The sequence below is a fragment of the Aythya fuligula genome, chromosome 12 (genome assembly GCF_009819795.1).
Source record: "Aythya fuligula isolate bAytFul2 chromosome 12, bAytFul2.pri, whole genome shotgun sequence".
Classification (NCBI taxonomy): domain Eukaryota; kingdom Metazoa; phylum Chordata; class Aves; order Anseriformes; family Anatidae; genus Aythya; species Aythya fuligula.
The window spans coordinates 7,051,286-7,074,583 of record NC_045570.1 but is presented as its reverse complement, the minus strand read 5'-3'; the positions used below and the strand labels follow the sequence as shown (position 1 = coordinate 7,074,583).

Below are 23,298 nucleotides of genomic sequence, written 5' to 3'. Positions count from 1 at the left end.
AAGAGAAACGAAACAGCAGCAGCTGTCTTTCCCTTTCTCCTAGCAGCAAGTAGTAGGAGCCTGCGCAAACCTTTAAAGTGTGCTGTAGTGGTTTAGTAATTTGAAAACTTTCCTTGCAAAAGGAAATTAAGTTGCCCTGCTTCTAAACTTAGAGAAGGTATGCGTAGTCTATAAAAGCTAAGTTTGACTGTAGCTATCTACACGAGGCCAGTAAGCAGAATGAATGGCATTATAAAATTACTTCTGAACTTACTGCCATGCTGTCCAAACAGTTGGTGCTCCTCTACCTGTCAGCTCTGCTTTTCACAGATGTTCCTAGTGTGAGCTGCCCAGCGTGACTGTTCAGAGAGGGAATGTGGAGTACACGCTGGAGAATAAGAATGCAAAACCGAGCTCTGTTCCCTTCATACCACAAATCCACGTTCTAAAAGTAACGTCCTGTAACCTAATGGTAAAGACGAGTTCACCATTCAGTGAAGTTCGGGTATTTGAAAGCTGAAATCTTGCCATGAAACAGTGACGCAATGTATCACCAGAAATAAAGAGTGGCATAGAACTTGGCAAATGTAGTCAAAAAGCTGAAATAGATTGGTTGTATCATTTGAGGGGGGCAGGAACCTTCTTTTTTTTTGTGCTGTTTATAAGGAGCGTAGTGTGACTGCACCCTGCACCCACAGGAGCTGCTACAGTACAAACGATGCGTGCTTCAATAACATTTCAGTGTAACACATACGCCTTCTTCTATTATTGCACTGCTTGAACTGTTTAAATACTGTAGAGGAAAAAGTATTTGTTTTTCAACGTACTTGATACTCCGTTGTTCTGAGCTATGGTCAGTGTTGAAGCACTCAGCTAATTCAAGCTGGGAGAGCCCGTATTGTTTTTGTTAAATGCAATATCCAGAAAAACGATTTTAGGTGGGCTTACTTTGTAGGTCTTGTAAGTGACAGCCTTTTAAGTGCCTCCCTTGTCTTGCTTCAATAATATTACAGCGTGCAGAGCTGACTCACAAACCTAGCATGTTGCATTTGGGATGTATCAGAGTTGGTGCAGAGAGCAGCTTTAATATCGAGAGGCCGTGGAAAAAATGATGCCACCAATTGAATAGGGAAATTTGCGTATGAGATAATTGTGGAGATGTGTAGCGGACACGCATATGAAATGGTAGTTTAAAATATGTGTTCTCTCAGTATGACTAATAGCGTGATGAACTGTGAAGTGTACTGTACTTACGCATGCTTGCTTAAACATCGTATATTTGGCTCCAAATCATCCCGGGCTTTAGTTAAAGGAGGTTTTTCTTTTTGCCTTTCCTTCCCTCCCCCAGAAGGGATTACCAAGGTGTAGTGCAGTTTTCAGCATGGAGCAGTTGCACAGGTCGGTAGCTGGGGTTGTCCTTCAGGGGACTAGGATGGTGAGTGAAGTATTTTGAAATTGAGATAGATTAGAGATAAAAAGATTAGAGATAAAAAGCACCCCAAGTAAGGGTTCTTATTGACATAAGTCGACTCAAAAACGTTTCAGAGATTTCTGGACCTTTTTTGTTTAGCTGCTTCTCACTAGGTAACAAATACCAGAAGTCAGATATTTTGTCAATATCTTGATATTTGCTCTTCTCATTTGACTTCATCTACTGTTCTGAAAGGAGGCTTTGTACCACCCTGCATGCTTGTTTCTGGCATCCCGCAGGTGTTGCAGAGGCAGACCAATGTCCTGGTGGGTCTCCTGCTGTAGGTACACGGCTGTGAATTGGGGCATCAAACCAGACTTCTCCAAAGGAGTTAATGCCTGCCTGGGCTGTGAAGCCAAAGCACGTCAGGGTGACGTGATGCCAACCCCTGCCTGTGCCACTGGCCACGGGAACCGCTGCGCTCTGATCTCCGTGAGTCCAAGGCCGGGCAGGTTCGCATAGCCCAGAAGGCCGAGCTCCTGAGGGGTGCACGGTTTGGCTGACACTTCAGACAAGCTGAGTAGCTTGCCAAGAGCTGCCTACCTACCTCTGAGCTGGGGGAACAGAGCTGTGGGGCTGCTGCACTGGCAGCAAGGTGCTGATAGTGCTCGAGGGGATTGCACTCCTCCACGGTGTGATGGCACGGGGCTGAGCACACAGCTGCACCCCAGGAAGCAATACTGCTCTCAGCAATCCCTAAAGGGTCCTGGTTTCCCCTCCCAGCTAAAAATCTGGAGTAAGTGACATCTGTGGTACAGCTCTGGCATGAGAGCTGTATTTGACTTGCTACTGAGTCACGTGCAGCCCAAAAGCCACACATGGGCCTCTGAGTGCTGCACATCGCTACGTCTCTGTTAGCAGATGTCACGAGATCCATGTACTTCGTTCCCATAAGGTACCAGTGTATATATGGAGTTAGAAAACCATATGTCTCAGGCAAAACTAGATGAGATGAAACTCTCCACTTCTACAAAACCATCAGTGTAAAACTTCGTGTGGAAAGCTGCACAAGTTTGCTTTTTTTTTTTTTTTTTTAAAAAAAAATCTATTATATTTCATTAACAAATTACAAGACAGGCTTTGCATTCTTGAGTTCAGTGCCAAATGGACTTCTTCATTTGGATAGAACAGAACCCACCTGAAGAGTTTGTCTCCTCCCTCTGTTCTTTGCAACCTCCTTAAGGAGGGAGCACAGAGGAAGACAGCCCTAAATGCTCCCCTGTCCTACAAGGACTCATCTCACTCCCGAATACCAGAAAGGAAGCAGCACAAAATGATTTTTTTAAATCATTAGTAACTCAAACAGCTGCTGTTGTCCTAAAAGGACTTGCCGATGCCCATACAAGAAGGAGGCCGGGCCAGGGTTAGCTGAAACAATCTTGAACTATTCATGCCAGGCTGTTATTAGCCTTCTGCCTTTGTTACCATGGATATTTGAGTCAAAACGTTAACTGGCAGGGATGTCTGCTAAAACAACAAACTTTGGGCAAGTATCGCAGTATATTTTCAGATAGGAGAGTTGCCAGCATTTCTGCAAGAATAGAGTCTAAAAACAAAGATCTTCCAGTTGGTGAATTCAAATACAAGCTAATCTCTGTATCAACCCCGCTTGCTTTTTTCAACCTGTAAGTAAACAGAACTGGAACAACATCAGCCAACAGCTGACAGTGCAGTAAGCTTGCTTGGACAACATCAAGGTGGGTGGCAGCTAATCTGTGCAGCCTCTTGTGAATAAAATAGGAAGTCCCCAGTGCAGAGATCTCGAAATCTAGGTTGTACAAGACCACCAGAGATGGAAAAACAAGGTAACTGTAGGCATTTCTGAGCACACAAACATTACTTCTGGGTCTTGGGACCAGTTGCCAGCTGGCTAGCACAGCCGCAGAGAGCACCCCAGGGGAGGTCAGCGTGCAGCAGGCTGGGATTTGTCGCAGCTGAAGTCTGAGCCCTGGCGGGGGCTGCTGCTGCCTGCCCCTTTCTTCCCGGGGGTGGGCAGGCAGACCCAAGTGTTTACTGACCGGAGTAAAAGCAAAAGGGGTTTGCACAGCACAACAGAGAGAAGCCAGAGATGCGGAGGAGCATGACGTAACCCCTGTGTCAAAGCCAAGAATATGATTTTAACAGCAGCTGTATGATGATGTTGAGCCCTGCCAGTGGTAGATGATAGTAGTCAAAAATAACAATTTTCTGCAAAACAGATCGCATGGCATGCTATAAAAACTTCAGCAGCACTTTGCACATATAAAATCTTCAAGTATGCAACATTTTTATGGGAAGTATTTCTGCACCATAAAACCAGTGGAGCTATACCATGGTGAGTGGCATGTTTCTGTTGAAGCCCTTATATTTAGCTACTCCCTCTAACAAAAACCATTGCTATATCTGATCTTATTTATATTCCTGCTCTGTTTGGGCTCAGACCCTTCAGTTTTTCCATAATTCCAATTTTAATAGTGTTCCTTTCACTCAAAGAAAACGAAAACAAATAGTTTCCAGAAATGGTTCAATGCTGTTCACGGGCTGATGTCAACTGAAGCCTGCTTTTATTTATTTATTTATTTTTGTCTTGAGCTGTTAACCTGCTGCTGCCTTGAAAACACTTGAAGCAACTTGAAGTGCAGTCTATTTATAAGCTGGTCACTGGGATGTAACAGAAAGGGTTACCCGCACTATTCGATGCAAACCCAGTCATCTCTTTGGCTTCTGTTACAAGAGTAATGAGCTCAAGAAACCCATTAGTAGCTATTTTGAACAAATTAATGAGAGTTAAATATACCCAGCCACTCAGAGCAGCATGATTCATTCATAAATTACACCCAAGACCTTGGCTAAGGTCCTATTTACATAAATTAATGAAATGATCACATTTACAACAGGGTGTAGTTCAAAGATAATCACAGGGACGTATAAGAACAGACCCCTGGCCTGTGCTCTTGGATGGGAAGCGAAAGAATCAATAAAGAAACAAGATGGGGCTGGGACAGTGCAAGTCAGGCTGGTCCAGGGTGGCTCTGGGAGGGGATTTCTGCTGCTGACCTTCACTGCTGCTGGCTTGGGAAGAGGATTTGGCCATTGCCATCTGCCAGGAGTGTGACTGCAGGAGGTGCAAACATGGGGGTTTTGTTCCCAGGCTGGGCAGATGGTGCCGGTCAGGGGAGCTGCTGGGTCAGCCTGCAGATGCCCAGCTAGAGAGGGACACTACTTCGTAACAGACATGACTAGAAGCTTAAGAGGTGCTAAATCAAGAGACAAATTATCTGTCATTTTACTGGCTTTCCACTGCTGGCAGTTTTTCCTAACTTTGCAGTTATTAGGTGTGACACAAGGATATATTCACCTGCAACTGAATCATATCAACAAAACCACCCTTGTAAGGTGTAGGCTGTACTCGAGATGTAGAAAATCAAAGTGTTTGTCAAAATGTACTCTGATTTATCAGTAGCAGAACATCCTTGGCTAAGAGTATTTTTGACTGAAGACATCGGAAGCTATTTGCTGTGAGTTTATAGGTCAAGATCAGCAGGTTTTGCTTGATTCCTGCACTGGAAAATCCCTAATAACATAACCCCATGTGACAAGTTGTCCTTGAAACGTGCTGAATTTTCTGTAATGTGCAGAATACAGTCATGTGCAGGAGAGGAAATACTTCCTCAGCTTTACCTGTCTCTTTTAAGTGTAGGGAAGGCCTTGCTTGGTGCCAGGGAGGTTTTGGCAACTACTGTTTTACTTTGGTTCAGATACAGGCTTAGTCATGGTTTTTTCTCCCTCCTTGATGAACTTCTATGTTCATTTTTGTTTGTTTTGTTTCAGTGTGCTGTATACTGAAATGAATGTTTTCAGTATCCACGGATCCGATTTTGGTTCTGGAAGGGATTGTTAGGTACTTTGATCCAACTTTCTGAAAAACATAAGCCACCTTCATGCAGAGAAACGTACAGTTTTGACTGGAAGACACCAGGCAGATCCTTTTATTGCTTCACCTTTGGTGGTTAAAAAAAATAAAATAATATTTCTATCTTATATATGACATTTGATTCTACCTGTGCTTTCCCTGAGAAATTAAAACGCCCTGCATTACTTTGTTTTCATCCTGTGAAGGTGTGCAAGTGCTGCATCCAAGCATTGCAGCCTTCTCATTGTCTGAACAGACCGAGTAAACTAAGCTGATGAATTAATGTCATGGATTTTTTTGTTTTGCTTTTCTGTCTAAAATTCCCTCCTTACGTAGAGGTGTTTCTTGGTGTAGCAGGTTCGCGTATTGACAGGGTGAAGAGTTAGGTGGGCACCTGTACCCACGTTACCTCCCCACTTTCTGAGCTGCACATGTGCCAAATTACATCCCTGAGATGTGCCTCCTGCTTCCAGAGCCTGGGATGAAGCCGCTGGATTCCAGCCCCTCGGTTAGGCGCTGTTAGTCCTTGCTTTGGTCTTTCCAGTCTGGAGTCAAGACCCAGACAACAAATGCCCTTGTGGGAGCTGCTTGCTTTGGGGTACATTTTATGGGGTGTATAAAGGGAGACTCATCTCCTGCCTATGGCACCTGCACTGGGTGCCTGCTGGGAGGTGAAAGGACTTCTCCAGTGTGCTAGTTAGAGCCACGGTGATTAGAGCCATAGCAGTAGTTGATGTACACCGTGGGATGGGGTATCTTCAGTGTACTTTGCTCTACATGGGTAGCAGTACAGCGTGTGGTTCATAGCACAACCTCAAATGTGGGGTGTTCCTCTCAGGCTGCTTCTCTTTTGCAGGTTGCCTTTAGTCATCAAAATAAAAACCAGCCCCAGGTTAAGCACCCTCTGGAGGGGATGCAGTACCTGTTTTAGGCACCATGAGACTCCTAACTGTGCCAAGGTGAAACAAAATGCTTAAGACATCTTAAATCAGCTCTAGACAAGTGCCAGGCAGCTTTCGAGAGGATTAATGTGTGAATCAACAGGAGGTAAATGCTTCAAAATTCTGCTAGAGAAGAATCAAATATAAACATCTTGAGGTACGCTTAAAACTTGCTGTACCGCTTAGTGATTAATCCAATCTGAGGTTGTAAATCCAATTCGCTGGGGCACAATGACCAAAGCAAAGTGCTCTTTTCCTTCTCGGCTTCATTAGAGATTTATTTAGAATACTTTTTATTATTGTTAATACTTTCTGTGCTATCTCACCTTTTATGAACTCTTGCATAACAGAATCTGCTAAATTCTCCTTGTCAATAAAGCAGAGGTATAGCAGCGCTGTGCGTTCCTATCTCTAAGAAATCTAATCAATCCAAGCTTTACTCTCAGCCATTACAAACAAAGCCTTCAGGATCAATGCTCTTCCTCATGCCTCTAGAGGAAGCGGAATAACTTACTGTAAACTATTTATAATGCATATTGACACAGGGCTTGAAAGCAGAAGGCGAACGCAGTTCCATACAGTACAAAGTTGTTCTCTGTGTTGTATTTAAACCCACCTATGTTTTCTGTCAGCACTACTGGGAGGTGTTTATTTTACCTACAGTTTGCTGGTACATAGTTACTAGACATGCTGTATGCAGTGTAAAACTGTGTATTTCACACAGCCAGCCTTGAAATGACGCAGTGTGCTGTCTAGCCATAAATAATATTTCTTTGTTTGTAAGCTCTGTGCTGCATCACTATTTGTAAACCTTTATGGGGGTGTGATGCTTTGAATATTTGGGTATATTTACCATTACAGTGATGGATGCTACTGCATAATTGCCACGAGCAATGCAAGACCCCTGCCCTCTTACCAAAATTTTGGTTGCTATCAGATTGCGCTAACATTTCCGGAGGCCTAGATGAGGGTGGCTCCCTAGTGGCTGTGGTTTCGTTACTTGGTACCTGCTGTAAGCAGTGACAAACACAAGCTGTGTCACAACATTCTTTATGGGAAACCTCTCCATCTGGGGGAAAAACCAAAAAGCACACTGCATTTGGTCTCAGGCAATGCTGGTAATACTCCAGATGCAAGGCATGGCCAGCAAGCGGCCTCTCTGAGAATCTGGGCACTGCGGGCACAAAGCAAAGCTTTTCAGTAACATCACTGCAACAGGAGGATGGTAGGAACTGCTTCCCTAGATGTTCCCTTGCTCTGAAAGGGAACCACTACCAAACCACACTGCTACATCAGTCCTGCTGTACTGGCTAGCCACATCCTTCGTTTTCTGTCCCAGAACTCTCCCTCTTCTGTGGCCGTCAATCATACTAAAGTTTTTATTTAAGTTGGAAATGTAAGCTTTAGGGTGGTTCTCATTTAAGGGCCTATGCTCCTGACATAGGACCAAGCAGCAAAGTAAGTTTCCCCCTCAGGCCAAGCAGTGCAGTGGGCACTCCAACACTACCGTCCTGCGTGGGCCTGGCTGAAATGCTGGGGGAGAGGGCGAGCATGACCTTGAGACCCATCACAGCTCGCTGCCCAGGTGAAGCAGAGGCTTAGGAACAGTTTGAAGCAAAATCCTTCTTGTTTTGTCACTGCAGGCTGGGGGACAATCTTGTTCACCGGTTACACAGACCTCATGAGAGATCAGCGTGGCAGAGTTTGGTGGTTTGGATGGATCACAGCTCTATTTTTTTTCATGTTTCTAAACAGCTTTTGAACACGTAATACCCCACGATCGTAAAACAGAATTTAGGAGGGAAACTTGGTGATCTTGAAGATGTCCAAATATCTTAATTTTGAGTTAGAGACAGGGATTTTGTCAGCAGCTTCTATATGCACCGGTGAAGGGTCACGCTGCAATTTAAAGATAGCCTGGACACTTTTCTGTCACTTTGTTTTAGGGAAGAGCAGAGGGAGAGAGTAACCAATGCCAGTTCTATTCCTACAGCTGGTAATCAAAAAATTCCCAAACCATGCATTAGGCTACAGAATAGGTCAAAGTATCTTAAAATGTAAGGTCTTCTAGTCCAGTCCTTTTGTTTGCCTTCTGTCTATCAGAGTCTCATGCTTGCTTTGTGTTTTCCCAGCTCTTCTTCTCAGCTGCAAGAGCTAGAAAAAGATTCCTGCCTAATCATTTATCTCTATGAAACTGTGAGTAAAAAGCACTTCTTAAAATAGTGCATTTTTACTGCTGGAGCACTGTGCAGGAGAATGTCGAGGTCACAGTCTCAGTCTCAGAGTAAATTTGCTTTGTGTATTAATGACCATCATCTATGGAAGCCCTGACGTTCTGCATGCCTGCTGAAGTGCTGTACTGCTGCACTGAGCGCAGATCGGCTACTGGTCAGTGGAAGTCTCCTGTATCAGTTTAGTTGGAATAGTTTTTTATTGCTTTCCTCTGTTTTTCTTCTCACATAATTCTTAGTCTGGAAATTCTGTCTACTTAGGAGTCCTTAAGAGAGAGACGTCTGTTATTTGGGTTGAAATCCTGGCTCTGGTGACGTCAATGGAAAAAAACCACCCATTGACTTCAGCTGGGTCAGGATTTCTCCCTTGTGGTTTACAAATCTATTGATTTTAACTAAGGCTGGGGAACTATACGTAAATGAGAAACAAACTGCAGAAAAGGAGCAAATGATCAAACTCTTCCCCAAAACAAAATCCTGGAGTGTCTCTGGTCTCGCCAACACCTGCCTCATGATCTCATTGACACATCTGCATTTCTCTTTAGAGAGGAGACAAAAGCACTCCCCAGCATGAGCTAGTCCTCAGTGTTGTGATAAACCCAGTAAATAGGATGCCCGTGTGCGTATAGAATGGCTCCTTGGCCGGGGGCACGAACTTCTGAGCTTTCACTAGCATCAGCCTCGTTGGTTATCAGTGGACAGACAGTCCTGCATCCTGATAGCAGCTGTTTGAGTAGTCCTGACCTGTGATCTTGATGTTTTGATAAGTGTTTTTTAACGCTTGGCCTTAAACTTTGTAATATCATAGTTATTCCAATATACTGTTCTGTGCTTTCTGTTACTGCTATTGAAATACTTCTACCAAGAAGGCAAGGCACTGAGACCTGCTGGCAGGCGTGTTACATTAATACTAGAACAGAAAACCCAAACCAGCTCTTACTGCAGTGACAGCCTGTGTGGAGCCTGGTGGTTTTACAAAGCTAAATCGTGTGGGGGTACTGCAAAGAACAAACAGCCCCCTAAACTTGGAGAGATTGTTTTCTCCTGTAGCATTCCTGGGAGGGAATGGATAGTATCTCTGTTTTAATGTTGCATTCATTTCTCTCCTTCCTCCTTGGACTCTCCTTGCCATCTCCGTGGCTGTGCTGACAGGGCAACCCCTGGGTGTGCATCAGGCATCACTAAAAGCCACTCCTATTAACTGCGTGCTAAATGAAATGGATCAGGACATCCAAGAAGGATCTGCTTGGAGTGATCGTTGCTGGTACTGGGCAGCTCTGTATCTGAAAGTCACAAAGCACCCTGTTAGGTCCTCCGGTCATTTTCCTTCCTACAAATGCAGTAGGTTGCCTTCAGGTGAATTGGCAGGTTTGGATCTACTAAGGTCTGTAAGGGTCTACTGCTCCACCTTGTGGTCTGAAGAAAGTTTGTGTCATTGTGCTACGCAAAGTGAAAAAGTCCAGCCAGAAAAAGTCCAGCTTCTCTCTCTTTCTCTCTCTCTCTTTTTAAAATTAAACTGGAATTTGACATCAGTATGGTAGTTCCCTCAAGAAATGCAGATCTTAACGGGCTGACATCTCTGGTGTACTTAAGGACAGGCATTGCAAGAGGAGTTGGATTACAGAGGAGAGAAAGGGAGAAGGAGAAACAAAAGTTAAATCAGTGAGGAGTGCTACTTAGTATGCATAGTTCAGAAGGTGCAGAATAAATTATAAATAGCCCAAAATAAGATACCCAGCACTCGGCTGTGTATTTCAGTGCATATGCTGGGCCCTTGGTAACAGCTTGTTTGTACGGTCAGCGAGGCAGGCAGGCAGCCTGTCCTCCTGCCTGCTGCCCGCGGCCAGAAACCCGCTGCTCGCTTCCCACCCTTCTGCAGCCTTCAGCAGAGGCAGATGCCATGCAACAGCCCGGCCCTGATCCTTCCACAAACGCTGGTTCTCCAACTAGCACGAGCACTGTAGCAAGACGTGGCTTTTTGCTCGCTCTGTCACTAACTGCAGTGCTTGGAAATCACACTTTTTTTTCTCCAGCTCTGAAATAAAACTGTGAAAGAGCGATATGCTGCTGCTGGAATCACAACTCCTGTGTACTTCGGTGGGGTGGGACCAAGCCCTGCTCCTCTGCTGCTGTTTGCCAGGCCAGTGTGAGGCGCGTGTTCTAGGGAAGCACTTCATAGCCAAACAAACCAAGAAAGGCTCCATATTTGCGTAGTCTGGCAGCACCAGTCTGATAGCACTGGATCCTGTTTTGGATGCTTAAATTAGCATGTATTCTTAAACAATAGAGATAGTCAGATAATAGCAGCCAGTTAATGTCTACATTAATAGCCCAGCTTCTGCACTTAATTGTGCCTTTGGAAGTGAGTGATGGTGCTCATAAAGCCTTAAAGGGCAGGAGCACTGGAAAAATTACAATCTTCTATAAAAAGTGTTCCTGTATAATAAGGGCAGCTTGTTTTACTGCGTACCAGCAGTCAGGACGCTAGTCACAGAAAGCATTTATGGACTGGCAAGAGACAACTGCCTGCCCGCTCCTGTCTGAGTTGTGTTTATTAACGGGTTATCACGGAGTTCTGTGCTGGAAACTTGGGAGTGTGCTGTGGATGAATACGGGTGCAAAGAAACGTGTGGCTGGTGTAGCCAGGAGTCCCTGCTGACAGTTTCTGGTTTTGAATGGGAGATCCTAGTTCTCAACTCGGAGTCAGTGCTGTCACCTTTGTCATGCTTTAGAGGGAGATTGCAAAACTTGTTTAAATACAGAATAGGGGAAAGGAGAAGGAGGAGTGAGAGTAAAACAAAGGATACCCTTGAGAAGTAATTTAGAGTTTTGTTTTTCCTATGGTCATCATGAAGAACATGTCACAGTGCAAGGACCTTAACTGTTTCCTTTCCTTTCCAACTATCCCCTTTCCCCACCTTTATGAAATAAAAGTTTCAAAATCAGCAAGGCTTAAACAAAGTATGGTGAATCCCTACAGAAGCTGAGATGCTGAATTATACAACAGTTCTCTCTCTAGGACTTCCACGAAAACTGGGCTGGGCTGGGCACTTTTGGTGCTAGTTTCCCAACAGACCCAGATGTCCATCTTTAGGAAGTAGAGTTTTGAGTGGCAGGAGAGCCTTTCATAGGAAACTATTCTCAGCTGGGCACCAGTGCACAAGATGTACACAATTAGGATGAACTCCTGCCGTGCCATGTCCAAGACAACTCAGAGGCAGCAAAGGGGAAGATTAAGGAGTTGGAGGAGGGAATAATTGGTTGTCAAGATATGCGTAAAGCTGCTGACATGGATGCTTTGCCTCCAAACGTCCTGAGAAAGGGAAACCGAAGGTTTACAGTATGTGTGATTATCCCAGAAACTTTACATCATCTTCACTGAAACTGGATTGAGGCGGGGGAGTTGTTGTGAATGAACTTATTTCAACTTCAATAATAATAATAAAAATTTCTTGTCACATTTCAAGTTGAGAAGACAAGAGTTAGCTGCAAATTAATCACAACAGCTGTTTGTCAGTGTGAGATTCCCTGAAGCCCAGTACCACGGTTCTGTATATTCTGTATGATGGATACGTACAGTGCAGCTGGGAAATACAAAGAGTGAGGTAGGACTAAAAGATCTGGAGCTGCCTTACACCAAGACTCCATTTAAACTTGTCTCCTGCCTCCTGAATTACAGTATGTTAATATAAATATATCTCTAAGTATAGAGTGGTGCTTTATTATTTTATAACATCGCTGAGAGCAATTAGGTACAATGTAATCTAGTAATTGTAATATTTAAATGCTATGGAGCTCACAGTACAAATGTAATAGAGACGTACCCTACAGTTAACTTTAATCGGTTGGTGAACCTGGGACAAAGGCTTCAGAGCTGAGCACAGCTGAAGAGACTCCCCCTACACACAGCAGAACTGCAGGCATGGGCTATTTGATGTTGGTGCTCAGAACTGCTCCGATTTCCCTAAACTATTTGTTTCCATTTCAATTCACAGCAAGAGGTTCAGTAATTTGTGGACTGATTTTAATCATAATTTCCCTCGTAGCATATCTAAACACTTGCTAAAACTGTATGTTCCCTCTCATCTTACGTGTAAGTAGTTCTGTTAGCATCCTGTTGCATATTTCATACTTAAGTCTGGAAAGGAAAGTAATCTGCCTTGAAATAACTCTCTTTAGGCTGCTGTAGCTGCATTCACATTTTCACCGAACAGGTGACATTTTGGGTTCTTTGGTAAAGACGGGTTGTTGGCTGCTGCTCTCCTGATATGGCCTTGCTGTTTTCCTTTGCTTCTAGTGAAGTCAGTAAGGAGCTTAAAAAGATGTCAGTGAGAAACAGCCTAGGAACAGATGAAGCTTGGATGCCTGCTGTCTCAGCTTGATTGAGTATCCCTGGGCAAACTATAAGAAACTCGTGGATCTGTTAATAGGAACATTGAAAGCTTGCTAACGTGACTTAGAGAACTTGTTTTGGAAGGATACCTGTCCTGGCAGAATGGCTTTCCAGGGGTATTTCACAACTTCAGCTGCTTAGCATAATTGAGAAGGGCACCAGAAATGGAGGGGAAGAAAAAACCCTAAGCAGATTTTAGATTCCCAAACAACTGGACTAAGATAGCAGTTTGCTACTTGATGCCTTTTCTTCCTCTTAGTTCAGAGTAAAATAGTTCTGAGTGGTAATCAAAGTGTGTTCATTCCTCGTGGTGAGAAAAAGGCTTTGCTTTTGTCAGAAAACCAGCTCATTTGGGTCACACCAGCTTCTTGTATCGGCTTGGTCAGAAGGAGGAGCGAAGCTGGAACACCAGTTTGATCAGAGCATCTCTTAGGTCAGTTCTGAACGCTTGCCCTGCACTAACCACGGGATGGTCCTCATGTGGTCTGACCTCAAGCTAAATACAAGCAACCTGCTCTAGAACCTTTGTAAAATTGTCAAGCTAAGGGTTGTTAGAATTGCTCAGGGACAGAGAACTCCTGTTAAGCCAGGTATTTAGCTGGGGGTGCATACAGTGCACCAATTGTACGCTGGTTCACGGTATCTTACCCCAGAGCCAGAAACCACAATTTTAGAATTGATAAAAGATGTGGGTAAGAAATACTCAGTTTTTCCTTGTCAAGTGTTCATGATGCTTCATATGCAGTAGGTGTAAAATACAGTAGCTTGTAGCCCTGGGGAAATTACAGTTTTGAAGAATTATTTTGTAGAGCCAGCAAGCCTGATGGACAAGTGAGGGAGAAGAGGGAATTTCAGAGAAGCTGCTGGCATGTGAGCTATGGCGCTGGTGAGCCTCACTGAAGCCATGCTCTGTATGTACCAGCTGAGAAATGATTGTCATGGGGAAGAAAGAGGAGTGATGAAGTCATGTGCGAAAAGGAGAGAGCAACTGTGAGCTGGCCACTGAATGTGGGAGGAAGGGACTGTCACATGGCACAGCAGAGTTTGTCCCAAATGTCACACGAAGCCCTGCAGCACAAAGCTCTTAGCCACGGTATGGGGGTCAGTGTAATAGTTCAAGACCTGTCTGAGGTCCCTGGTTCGATGCGATAATGGGAATTGAAAACCCGAATTAGGAAACCAGAATCGCTCAATTTGCATCGATGCTTTGATTGATTAATGACTCATACTCTTGGCATAGTCCTTGCTGTGAGATTGCTTCAAAGTTCACTTATTACCATCATCAATGCTATTTTGTAATGTAAACAGTGGTATTACAAGGCAAAGGTCAGCCACCTTTGAAAGGTAAAGTGCCAGATTGTATTCTTTCTCAAATTAGTGATTAAATTTACTGGCAGACACTTGGTGTAAGGCAGGGAGCAGAGCCTGGTTGAAAAGCAAGGTGCTGCAGGTCAGCATCAGATCTTGCTTTTGGTCAAATGGTGCACTAGCCATACTTATTTATATATACATATAAAATCTGTACAGTAGGGGATATTTGGATTTGGTTGTATGCTGTCTGTGCTACCTGTGCTTGTGGATTGCTAAGTCCCGCACTAGAGCTTGTGGAAGTATGGATAAGCAACAGAGCGTTAGGATAAGTTGTAAGATACCTCTCTTCTGAAGTACATTGATTGCTGGTGAGCTGTTCTTTGAAGCAAACGATTTCTCCTAGAAATAATGTGGTCTAAAAACGTTTAAGAAAATAACATCTCAGAGGAGATTAAAAGTGTATATTATGACAGCTAGAGAACTGTTAAAATATTTATCTGCAGCTGTTTGTAAATTCATGAAAAGCTTAATCTGATTCTTATGATACAATAAGTCTCTGGTGACTAATCCGACAATTACATGCTTCCTAATGAGTAGTCTGAACATGACTGCAAATACTTTGGCTCACAAAAAGGACTATTTTATGTTGGTAAATTCTTTTTCCCTAAATTTCAGTGGGAAATATTATTTTTTTTATGACCATGAAGGAAAATGAAGAATGTTAATGCTAAGAGTATCTGGTACGGAATCGACAATAGCGTGGTTACCTAAGGCTGAGCATCATCCTCCCCCACAGGGAGCACATCAGTTAATCATACCAGGCATTACTCAACTTCACTTGGCATCAGTACCGTTTTAGATGTAATCCAAATTACCGAGATAAATCTTTCCCTAAACTGCCGCGAGTCTAATTTTAATGCTCTTCTTCTGTGCTTCAGCATCGCCTCGTACTGATCGGGGGAACACTCATGAGGTTGGACATGCTATAAAGGAGTTGTCTTGAGTGCATTTATGTTGTCCACTTACAAACAGATTCATAGAGCTAGGGAATCTTTTTTTTGTCGTTGTTACTGAAACCAACAAAAACCACACAAACCGCAAAGGGGCTGTTGCCAGAAATGACTTATAATGAGGGAAGAGCACTTGTGAGAACAGGCAGCAGAAACAGCCGTGGCTGCTGATTTCTCCAGCGACATGCCCTGCTGCTCTGAACTCTCAGGACTGGACTGCACAACAAGTCCTTGATCTGCCACAAAGGGTGCTTTTCCTTTGTCTTGTGAGGGGTGCTGGAATATGTGTCAGATGTGGTGTTTGGTCATCTGCCAAACTGACAAGGCAATGTTTGAGACTCTCCCCCCTTTCTGGAGTATCCCCTTATCTGCTTAATGAGAGCTTGCAGAAATTCACCTCCTGTACGGAGCCTCCCTGTCATTTTATAAGGTCTCTCAGGATACACAGTGGGCATATCCTGCTTCCAAGTAGTCCGTGAGGGCAAGGTCTCGTCCAGTTGGTTCATACAAAACTGTCCTGGAAGTTTCCTGTGGCTTCATGTTACAGTACAGCCACTGGATCTGTGCCTGCCCCGGTAAGGCAGGCAACTCCTATGGAAGGAGGTAGCTGATACAAAGGATAAACACTCTAGCTTCTTAAATCTTACTTAAGATTTGGGATTATTTTTCTTAATAGCTGAAGACTGTTTCCAAAAATCCCAGTCATTCACAGAAGGGTTACATTCTGCCATCTATCTTTGTGCACAAGTCCCATTGGGGTGTCCCAGCAGGCAACTCCCAAAACACAGATGTTTCTGGCTATTCATTCAGCGGTTACTGCTGCTGGATGCTTCCTACTCTCTAGCTTTTTGTTACTGGGAGCCACAAACAGTTGTTTTTGTTAAAATACAAATACATATTTATATATTTTTAACCATAACCAGCGTTGTCTCTGAAGTTATATACCATAAAAATGTCTATAAAGGTATCACTGGGCAGTGTATGCCTTGTGTCAGTAAAACTCAGTGAACTAATGGGAGTTTTGTTTGTGTGGGACTTCAGGATCTAACACAAAAGCCTCTGTCTCTAGTTTTTAGTCAGGAAACTTCCCTGGAGTTTACCAAAGAAAGAAACTTGAGGATTTGGCTAGTAAGACGTGGGTGTGTATATGCGTCTATCTCCTTGTAAAATTCAACTTTGAGGGAATGCAGTGTGTATTTATACCTTCCTTCTGAGGTCCTGCAAGTTCTCACGCTTGATTGAGAACCACCTATTTTTACAAGCATAGAAAGGCCCTTAGTGTGTGTGTGTCTGCTGGCATCCCTAATTAATCATAGCTGGTCTTAGGAACATAGCAGTCCACATGTCACTTTTTTCAGATGTAGAGGGAGATGCCCTTTTCTACCACTTCAGTGTCCTTAAACACTCGTATTTAATATTTAAAAGCAGTTGTAGAACCTCGGTGGGTGTAGATTTTGGAAGGATAACACTTTCTTTTTTTTTTTTTTTTTTTTTAATAGATAGCACCAGCTATGCTGAAAACAAAAGTGTTAAAATATCTTCGTGGTTTAGAACTTGTGGCATCACAAGATGCTTCCTTTTCACTGCCTTTTTTGTGTCAATCTGTCGAAGACACACAAGTTCGTACCCCATCCTCGACTAGCTTGAGTTGGCAAAGTTTACTATCAAAAGTACTAAGACGATGTAATTAAATTAATTAAATTTTCTCCATGTCTGGTAGTGCCTTTGTTTTTATGGCATGTAGTAAAGCACTTTTAAAGGCTGAATCTCCTACAGGAGTTTATGCTAAATGAAATTGATATATACCTACAGCATGGAGGCAGTGGATGGGAGACGTTCAAGGTAACATAGAGACAAGTCTTGTAAAGAGAGAAGGGAGTCAGTGACCCTGCCTGTATCTGCATTCCCTACTTCTCAGCTCAGGGTCTGGCCTGGAAATTGTCCTAATTAAATACTGAGGTGGTGGTGGCCATGGTCTATCAAATAGATAGGAAAAGGAAAAAACAATCTCAATATGATTAAACTTCATTAAGCCAAACACAAGCTAACTGTAAAAGTTAGTTTGTCCTTAAATAGCCGTAGCTAATGTGTCTTCATTCTGTCTTCCTGACCTCATTTGTTGCTGCTGACTTGTGACCATCAGGGTTATCCCACCTTTTATTTTATACTGAAAAAAGTCTTCTTAAGTGCTAGCAAAGGGTGTTGTTACGTTATCTGTGTGCTCAAGAATGACATTCTAGGTACTGATTGTGATGCTTCCTGCTGCTGTTTGTTCTCTGTTGATGAACAGATTAAATGAAAGCGTTTATAATCTGCACCAATAGCCAGTTCTCGGTCATTGTGTAGACTTTGATAGCACAGGGCCCCTCTACCTTTGCTAGTAAAGGGCCTGATTTCCCTTTGACAGTATGGAATAATGGGTGCAAAGGAGAAAGGTGCCTCTTGCAGGTGTGAAGTAGGTGGCTTGCTATCCACCTCCCTTCGGAAGTGTTGAGATTAAAGAGGCGAGTGGATATGGATATCCCAGTTTCTCTAGCTGAACTGACATAATGCATGGACAAAATGCAGACTGTCACCTCCTGTGCCTGAGCTAGCAGCAGATTACAAAGGAAGCAGGCTAGGACTGTGATTAAAAGTGACCCAGAATGATAGGAAGTCTGAGCACCGTGAGCGTCACTTCTATATAGGCACCATATCCGTGTCCCTAAACTTTGCAAGAGGGAGCTCAGAGGGGTGTGTGTGCACGGAGCTGTGTGAGGGATGCTCCTGCTCCACCTGTGCTTGACAGGGAAGCCTGCCGGCTTCTTGCTGCGTTGTGCTGCTGCACCGTGAGCTGCCGGAATTATTTTTGGACATAATGAACTAAGGAGAGGGTTTGTGTCGGTACTGACCGCCTGCAGCCTGTCTGGGTGGTGAGCAGAGATTTTCTGCCCCTCCTCAGAAGTTTGGAGGTCCCAGCTCAGCCCGAGTGCTGCAGCACCAGCCCCGTCTCGCACCCCGTTAAGTTGAGGACCGGCGTAACCCTGCTTGCCAGGGATTTTCCCATCCCACCCTCCTCTCTCCCTGGGCAGCAAGTCTCCCATGCTACAAGCATGAACCCTCAGCCTTTATCACCAGGCAACCACGCTCTCAAGCCCTACCCGGCCACCCTACAGCACCCGCTCGCCACCCGGCAGCTTCCATCCGCACCACGCAGGGCTCACCGGGGGCTCTCCATTTTGGGGGGCTCTGGGGGGCTCCTGCCCACCCCTGCTCCTGGCACCTGCCCTTCCCTGGGGCCCTGCCTGCAGGGGCTGAGGGGCTGCAGAAGCGCAGGGCCCCGAGCTGGGCTAATTCTGGGTATCCGGGGCCAGCTTTTTTTTGTGGCCGGCGGTGCCCAGGCGTGCAGGGGGTGAGGCTTTGTCGGCAACAAGTCCCCTGCCTACCCAAAGGAGGGGAAAGAGCCCCCGAAGTGCGCGCATCCCAATCCCCCATTGCAATCACCGTAGATCCACCTTTCCCTAGCCCGGCGCTAACTTTTCTAGATGCTGTTTTACACCGCTCAAGTTTTTTTTGTCTTTTTCTTTTTCTTTTTTTTTTTTTTTTTTTCTTTCCTACACGGCACTTTGCCACCGAAAAGCCCCGTGGACAGGGAGGGGAAGGCGAAGCCCCCGACCCGCCCGGCGCTGGGCTGGGGCTGGGGCAGGGGGGCTGCGGCTTTTGGGGTCGGGGCGCGGCGGGCGGCTTACCCCCTCCATTTTTGTAGCAGAGGTAGGGGAACCTCCAGACGTTGGCCAGGTCCACGGCGAAGCCGATGACGGAGAGGAGGAAATCGATCTTCTTGCCCCACGTCTCCCGCTCGGGGCCGCCGTAGCGGGGGGCGGCGGGCAGGATGGTGCTGGCCGTGTACTGCACCCCGTTGTGCTCCTTCACCAGCAGCAGCTCCACGTCCTTCCGCGGCCCCGGCCGCTCCGCCAAGGGGGCCACCACCGACACTTTGCGCTCGGGCTGGCTCTGTTTGTTCATCCTCGCCTGGAACGGGCACGGAGAGGAGGATCGGGGGGGGAAAAAAAAAAAAAAAAAAAAAAGGAAGGAGGGGGGGGAGAGCTCAGCCCGCTGGAGGCGGCTCCGCGCTTGCAGAGAGGCAGGAGCGAGGCCCGGCCGGCGGCAGAGCCGGAATAATAAGGGGCCGTGCAAATGGGGCGGGGGAGAAGGGGGGGACCGGGGCGGGGGAGAAGGGGGGGAACCGGGGAGCCCCCGGGGAGCGGCGGTGCCCGCGCCCTTCCGCCGCGGGGAGCGGCGCACCTGGGGCGGCTCTGCCCGGGCTCACTGCGCTCCTGTCCTGCCTCTGGCCGTGTCCTGCTGCTGGCCCCGTCCCCATCCCTATCCCTGTCCCCGTCCCCGCCGGCACTCATCCTGCCGGAGCCCTCGGGGCGCTCGGAGCGCTGCCTGCCCGTGCCGTGCAAGGCGCAGCCCCGGCAGGTGCCGCCCGGCTCTGCCTCATCCTCCCCTTCCTGCTCCGCTCCGGGAGGGAGCCTGCGCTCCCCTGCCTGCCTCGGGTTAAACGCTACAATTTGGCTTTGGGGGTCGCAACCCGGAGGGGCTGGACGCTGCTGCGCGTCCCGCGCCAGAGCTGGTGGATGCCCGGCGCTTGCTTTCTTTTTCTTTTCTTTCTTTCCTGGAAAGCAGCGGGCTGGTAGCGTTCAGCTGTCAGGTTGTGGTATCTGCAGGGCGTTAAGTATTTACTGCTGTTCCAAATGGGACCCGGCTCTTTTAGGTGCAAAATGAGCAAATAATTAGCTAGCAGATCAACAGTGCCTGGTGCCAAAAGCTGGCTAAATACAGCTGCAGAAGGAGGCTTTCGGGGCCCCTCCTGTTACAGCTGTGAGCAGAAACTGTCCCTTGGCTGCTCGCTAAGCAATGCAGTTTGAGCACAGAAGGCAGAACCAGGCAGCTCCCCACCAGCGGTGCCAAATAGCTTCTCTTCTGCCCGGCATCAGGGAGAACAGGTCAGCTTGCAGAAAAGTCCCTTAACAGCCTGATGATCTCGCTCTGCTGGGACTGAAACTCTGCTGTTATAACCCTAACGGGTGCAAAGGTGCTAGGCAGAGTTTGCAAGGAATCTCCTGTTCCCCTGCAGATTTGCAGTGTGAAGAAGAGTCTCAGCTGAGACTTAAGCTCCTAAATCAGCACCTTCCCCTCCTCTCCAGAGCACAGACTGTGAAGGTGCTACTGAGACAGCTATTGATAATTTGGGGATTTTCTGCCTTCACAACAAGCTCTTGGCGTTACTGGGTTTCTCATGCTCCTCAGCTGCAACTTGGTTCCCAAAGCCCTTGTCTGGAAAAACCATCTGAGCAGCGTCTAGACTGTTTCAGAGCAATTGCATGCTCAGAACACGTGGCTTCTGCTCTCCTTCCGTCATTCCACGGTTTCATGCGTCTCCAAATACACCACGGAAAGCCATTTTCTGTATCCCTTTGACACTTCAGGCCGTGCACGCTGCAAATACTTCTGCGCACGGTCATTGCACGGCGCTCTGTGAACACCCGGGGTTTGCCTGTGCCCATGTTTCTACCCCCATGCACTGCTGCCTGCTCCTCACAGCACCCCTCAGTCACCTCCCCTAAATGCACACACAAACACACCATTTCCAGGTGCATGTGGTGTCCTTGAGCGTGCCTGCGCTCCCCTGCCTTTCAGTGAGCTCGCATGGCAAACCAAGGATGGGCACTGTGCCTGGTCCCGGGAGAGCCCCTCTCCCTGCCCCGAGCCCCAAAGCCACCTTCCCGGGGGACTCACCAGGTAGCACTGGGGGTGTTTCTGTCCCATTCCCTGGCACCTACGGGCAGGGGCAGGTGACTGGAGGGGGATTCCTTCTTCCACCGCTCCGGGATTGCAGCCTCGCTGGGAGCTGAAGCTGTAGCCTATGCACTAAGGAGCTTTTTAAACCTGGTTCCCCTCTCTCCACGTGACTATCACTGTCTTAATCTGCACGGACTTCCTATGCTAGACAGCAGTGCTCACAGATTGCTTATGGAAAATAAGGCCTCGCTAAGGAACACCCTTTCCCCACAACGGTCTCAATTAGCCGAGCTTGATCATGTCGGTGGTGGGAGGAATCTAGAAAGCCCCAGCTTATTTCCGAAGAGAATTAAATCACTGTGCATATATATATATATATTTGCCTTTAGTTCTTGCATGGAAAGTGTGCACAATCTGGTTAATGTAATATCTGCTGCACCCTCAAGGTAAGAAAGTCCTCAATTGGATTTTATAAAAAAGTTGCTTAATCTTGAATCTGTCTGGATCTCGTTACGCCTAATGGAGCCTGACAGCGGGTAGAGTGGCAGGCGGGGAAGGGAATATTGTGTTTCGAAACCTCAATGGAGCCAGGCAAGATGGCAGGCCGTCAGTGCTGTCCCACAGTTGGCTGGGAGACAGGCAGTATCTTCAGAAACTCGTCCGGTGTTGCTGGGTTAGTCACCAACCACTCAAATTCACATCTATCGCTCTCTTTGCAAGGTACGGGAGAATCCCCTCTGTGCTATAGTAGCACGCTGGGATTGTCACTCTCATACCTTAGTGTCTACGAAGGAAAAAACCCCAAAGACCACCAGCTCAGCCCTGCACTAGCTGCTGGTGCGAAGGCTGGCTGTGCTCGCTGGCAGCAGGGCTTGTGTTCGCAGCCTTCAGCAGCACAGCACAGCCCTCTGCCACCCGGCCGACAGAACTGCAGGCGCTGGCTGCCCGGCGTCCTACAAAGCACCTGCGGAGGAGGGCCCTAGGGAACCGTGTCCAAGGGTGCAGAACCTGGTGCTTTTGGAAAAGGTCTTGCTTAGTGCTGATTCTGAGCTCCTGGTGGGAGAGCTCGGCACGTGAGCCAAGCAAAACAGTGACTGAAGGGATATGGCTGCGTGATAAAGGGAGGCAAATGTCACCAGAAAACGAACAGCAGAACAGCAGCATTCAACCAAAGTGCAAACAAAAAATGATAAATTTAGCTGGAAAAAGAGAAGAGTGCTAACTATCAGAGCAGGGAGTATGGTTGGAACTAAAGAGGGATGTTGCTGCTTTAGGATGTTGTTTTACAAACGAGGTTGTATGGTAAAGTTGCCTGTGAGAACTGGGCTTTGGGCTCCAAGGCCCAGGACAACGCTTCCTTGTAATTCAACACATATAAAAAGATTAAAAAGAGGCAGGGGATATATAAACCACCTCCTTAATTTCACATCCTGGTATATCCACAGAAGCTCTAAGCTCGTTTAGCCGTGGGGCTGACCAGCAGTGAAAGACTCCGTGTTTTTCACACGGACTGCAGAAGCTGAAGGCAGTTAGCTTTGGTCAGTCCGTGACAAAAGAAACTCGGGCACCAGGCAGTTGCTGTAGGAACTGGGAGCAAAGTAGACGACAGCCTTCTTACCCAATCAATGTTAAAGCAATTTCCTGGTGCTAGGAACATGGCAGTGGCAGGGGTGCCCATCTTTCTCGGTTAGCAGGGAAAGGACACCGTGTTGTACCAGACTGATGACATCTGATGACAGCAGATGTGTCAGCTCCAGCTCCTTGGGTTGTTAGGAGTGAGTTGGGCAGTTTTGCTTTATGGTATCTCTAAAACCACGTCGCTATTCCAAATGTAGCATTTACTTAGTATTTAAAGCTTTGGGTTGTGTTTAGGAGGCTGTTCTCACAGTATCTCTTCCCTAGAGCCGAAGAAACACATCTCCACGAGAGGGCCCGTTCAGGTTGGTCCAAGCCAGCAGTCTGACAGCCTGCCGTGCTACAAACCGCCTGCACGCTGCAACCAGGTACTACTAAAGCTCTCCATGATGTGTTGATATTCCATTCACACAAGAAAGCCAAGCTCTGTGGGAAGACAAGGCCTCTTCTCCCTATTTCTTACAATGGCAGTATTTGTTTCCTCCTGACCAAGCTGCTTGAGATTGGCACCACCACGCGCCTCCCAAGCTGCTTACCTGAGATCTGCTACCCATGGCATCAGGTTGCCTTCTTCAAGGGAGCACCAGGGTGACCTGAGCAAGGTACCCTGGGGCATCTTTTTCATTTTAGAAGTATTGGCTGGGTCCAGGT

At 46.5% G+C, this 23,298-nt stretch overlaps 1 protein-coding gene across 1 annotated transcript in view; it reads right to left on the bottom strand.

The window, feature by feature from the left end:
* The window catches only part of SLC6A2 (solute carrier family 6 member 2), a 66,587-nt gene extending 47,354 nt beyond the window's left edge, over window positions 1–19,233 (bottom strand). The window contains exon 1 of the mRNA XM_032195755.1: window positions 18,957–19,233. Coding sequence (XP_032051646.1) covers window positions 18,957–19,233 — 277 coding nt within the window. The remainder of the gene's footprint in view (window positions 1–18,956) is intronic.
* Window positions 19,234–23,298: the final 4,065 nt, after the last annotated feature.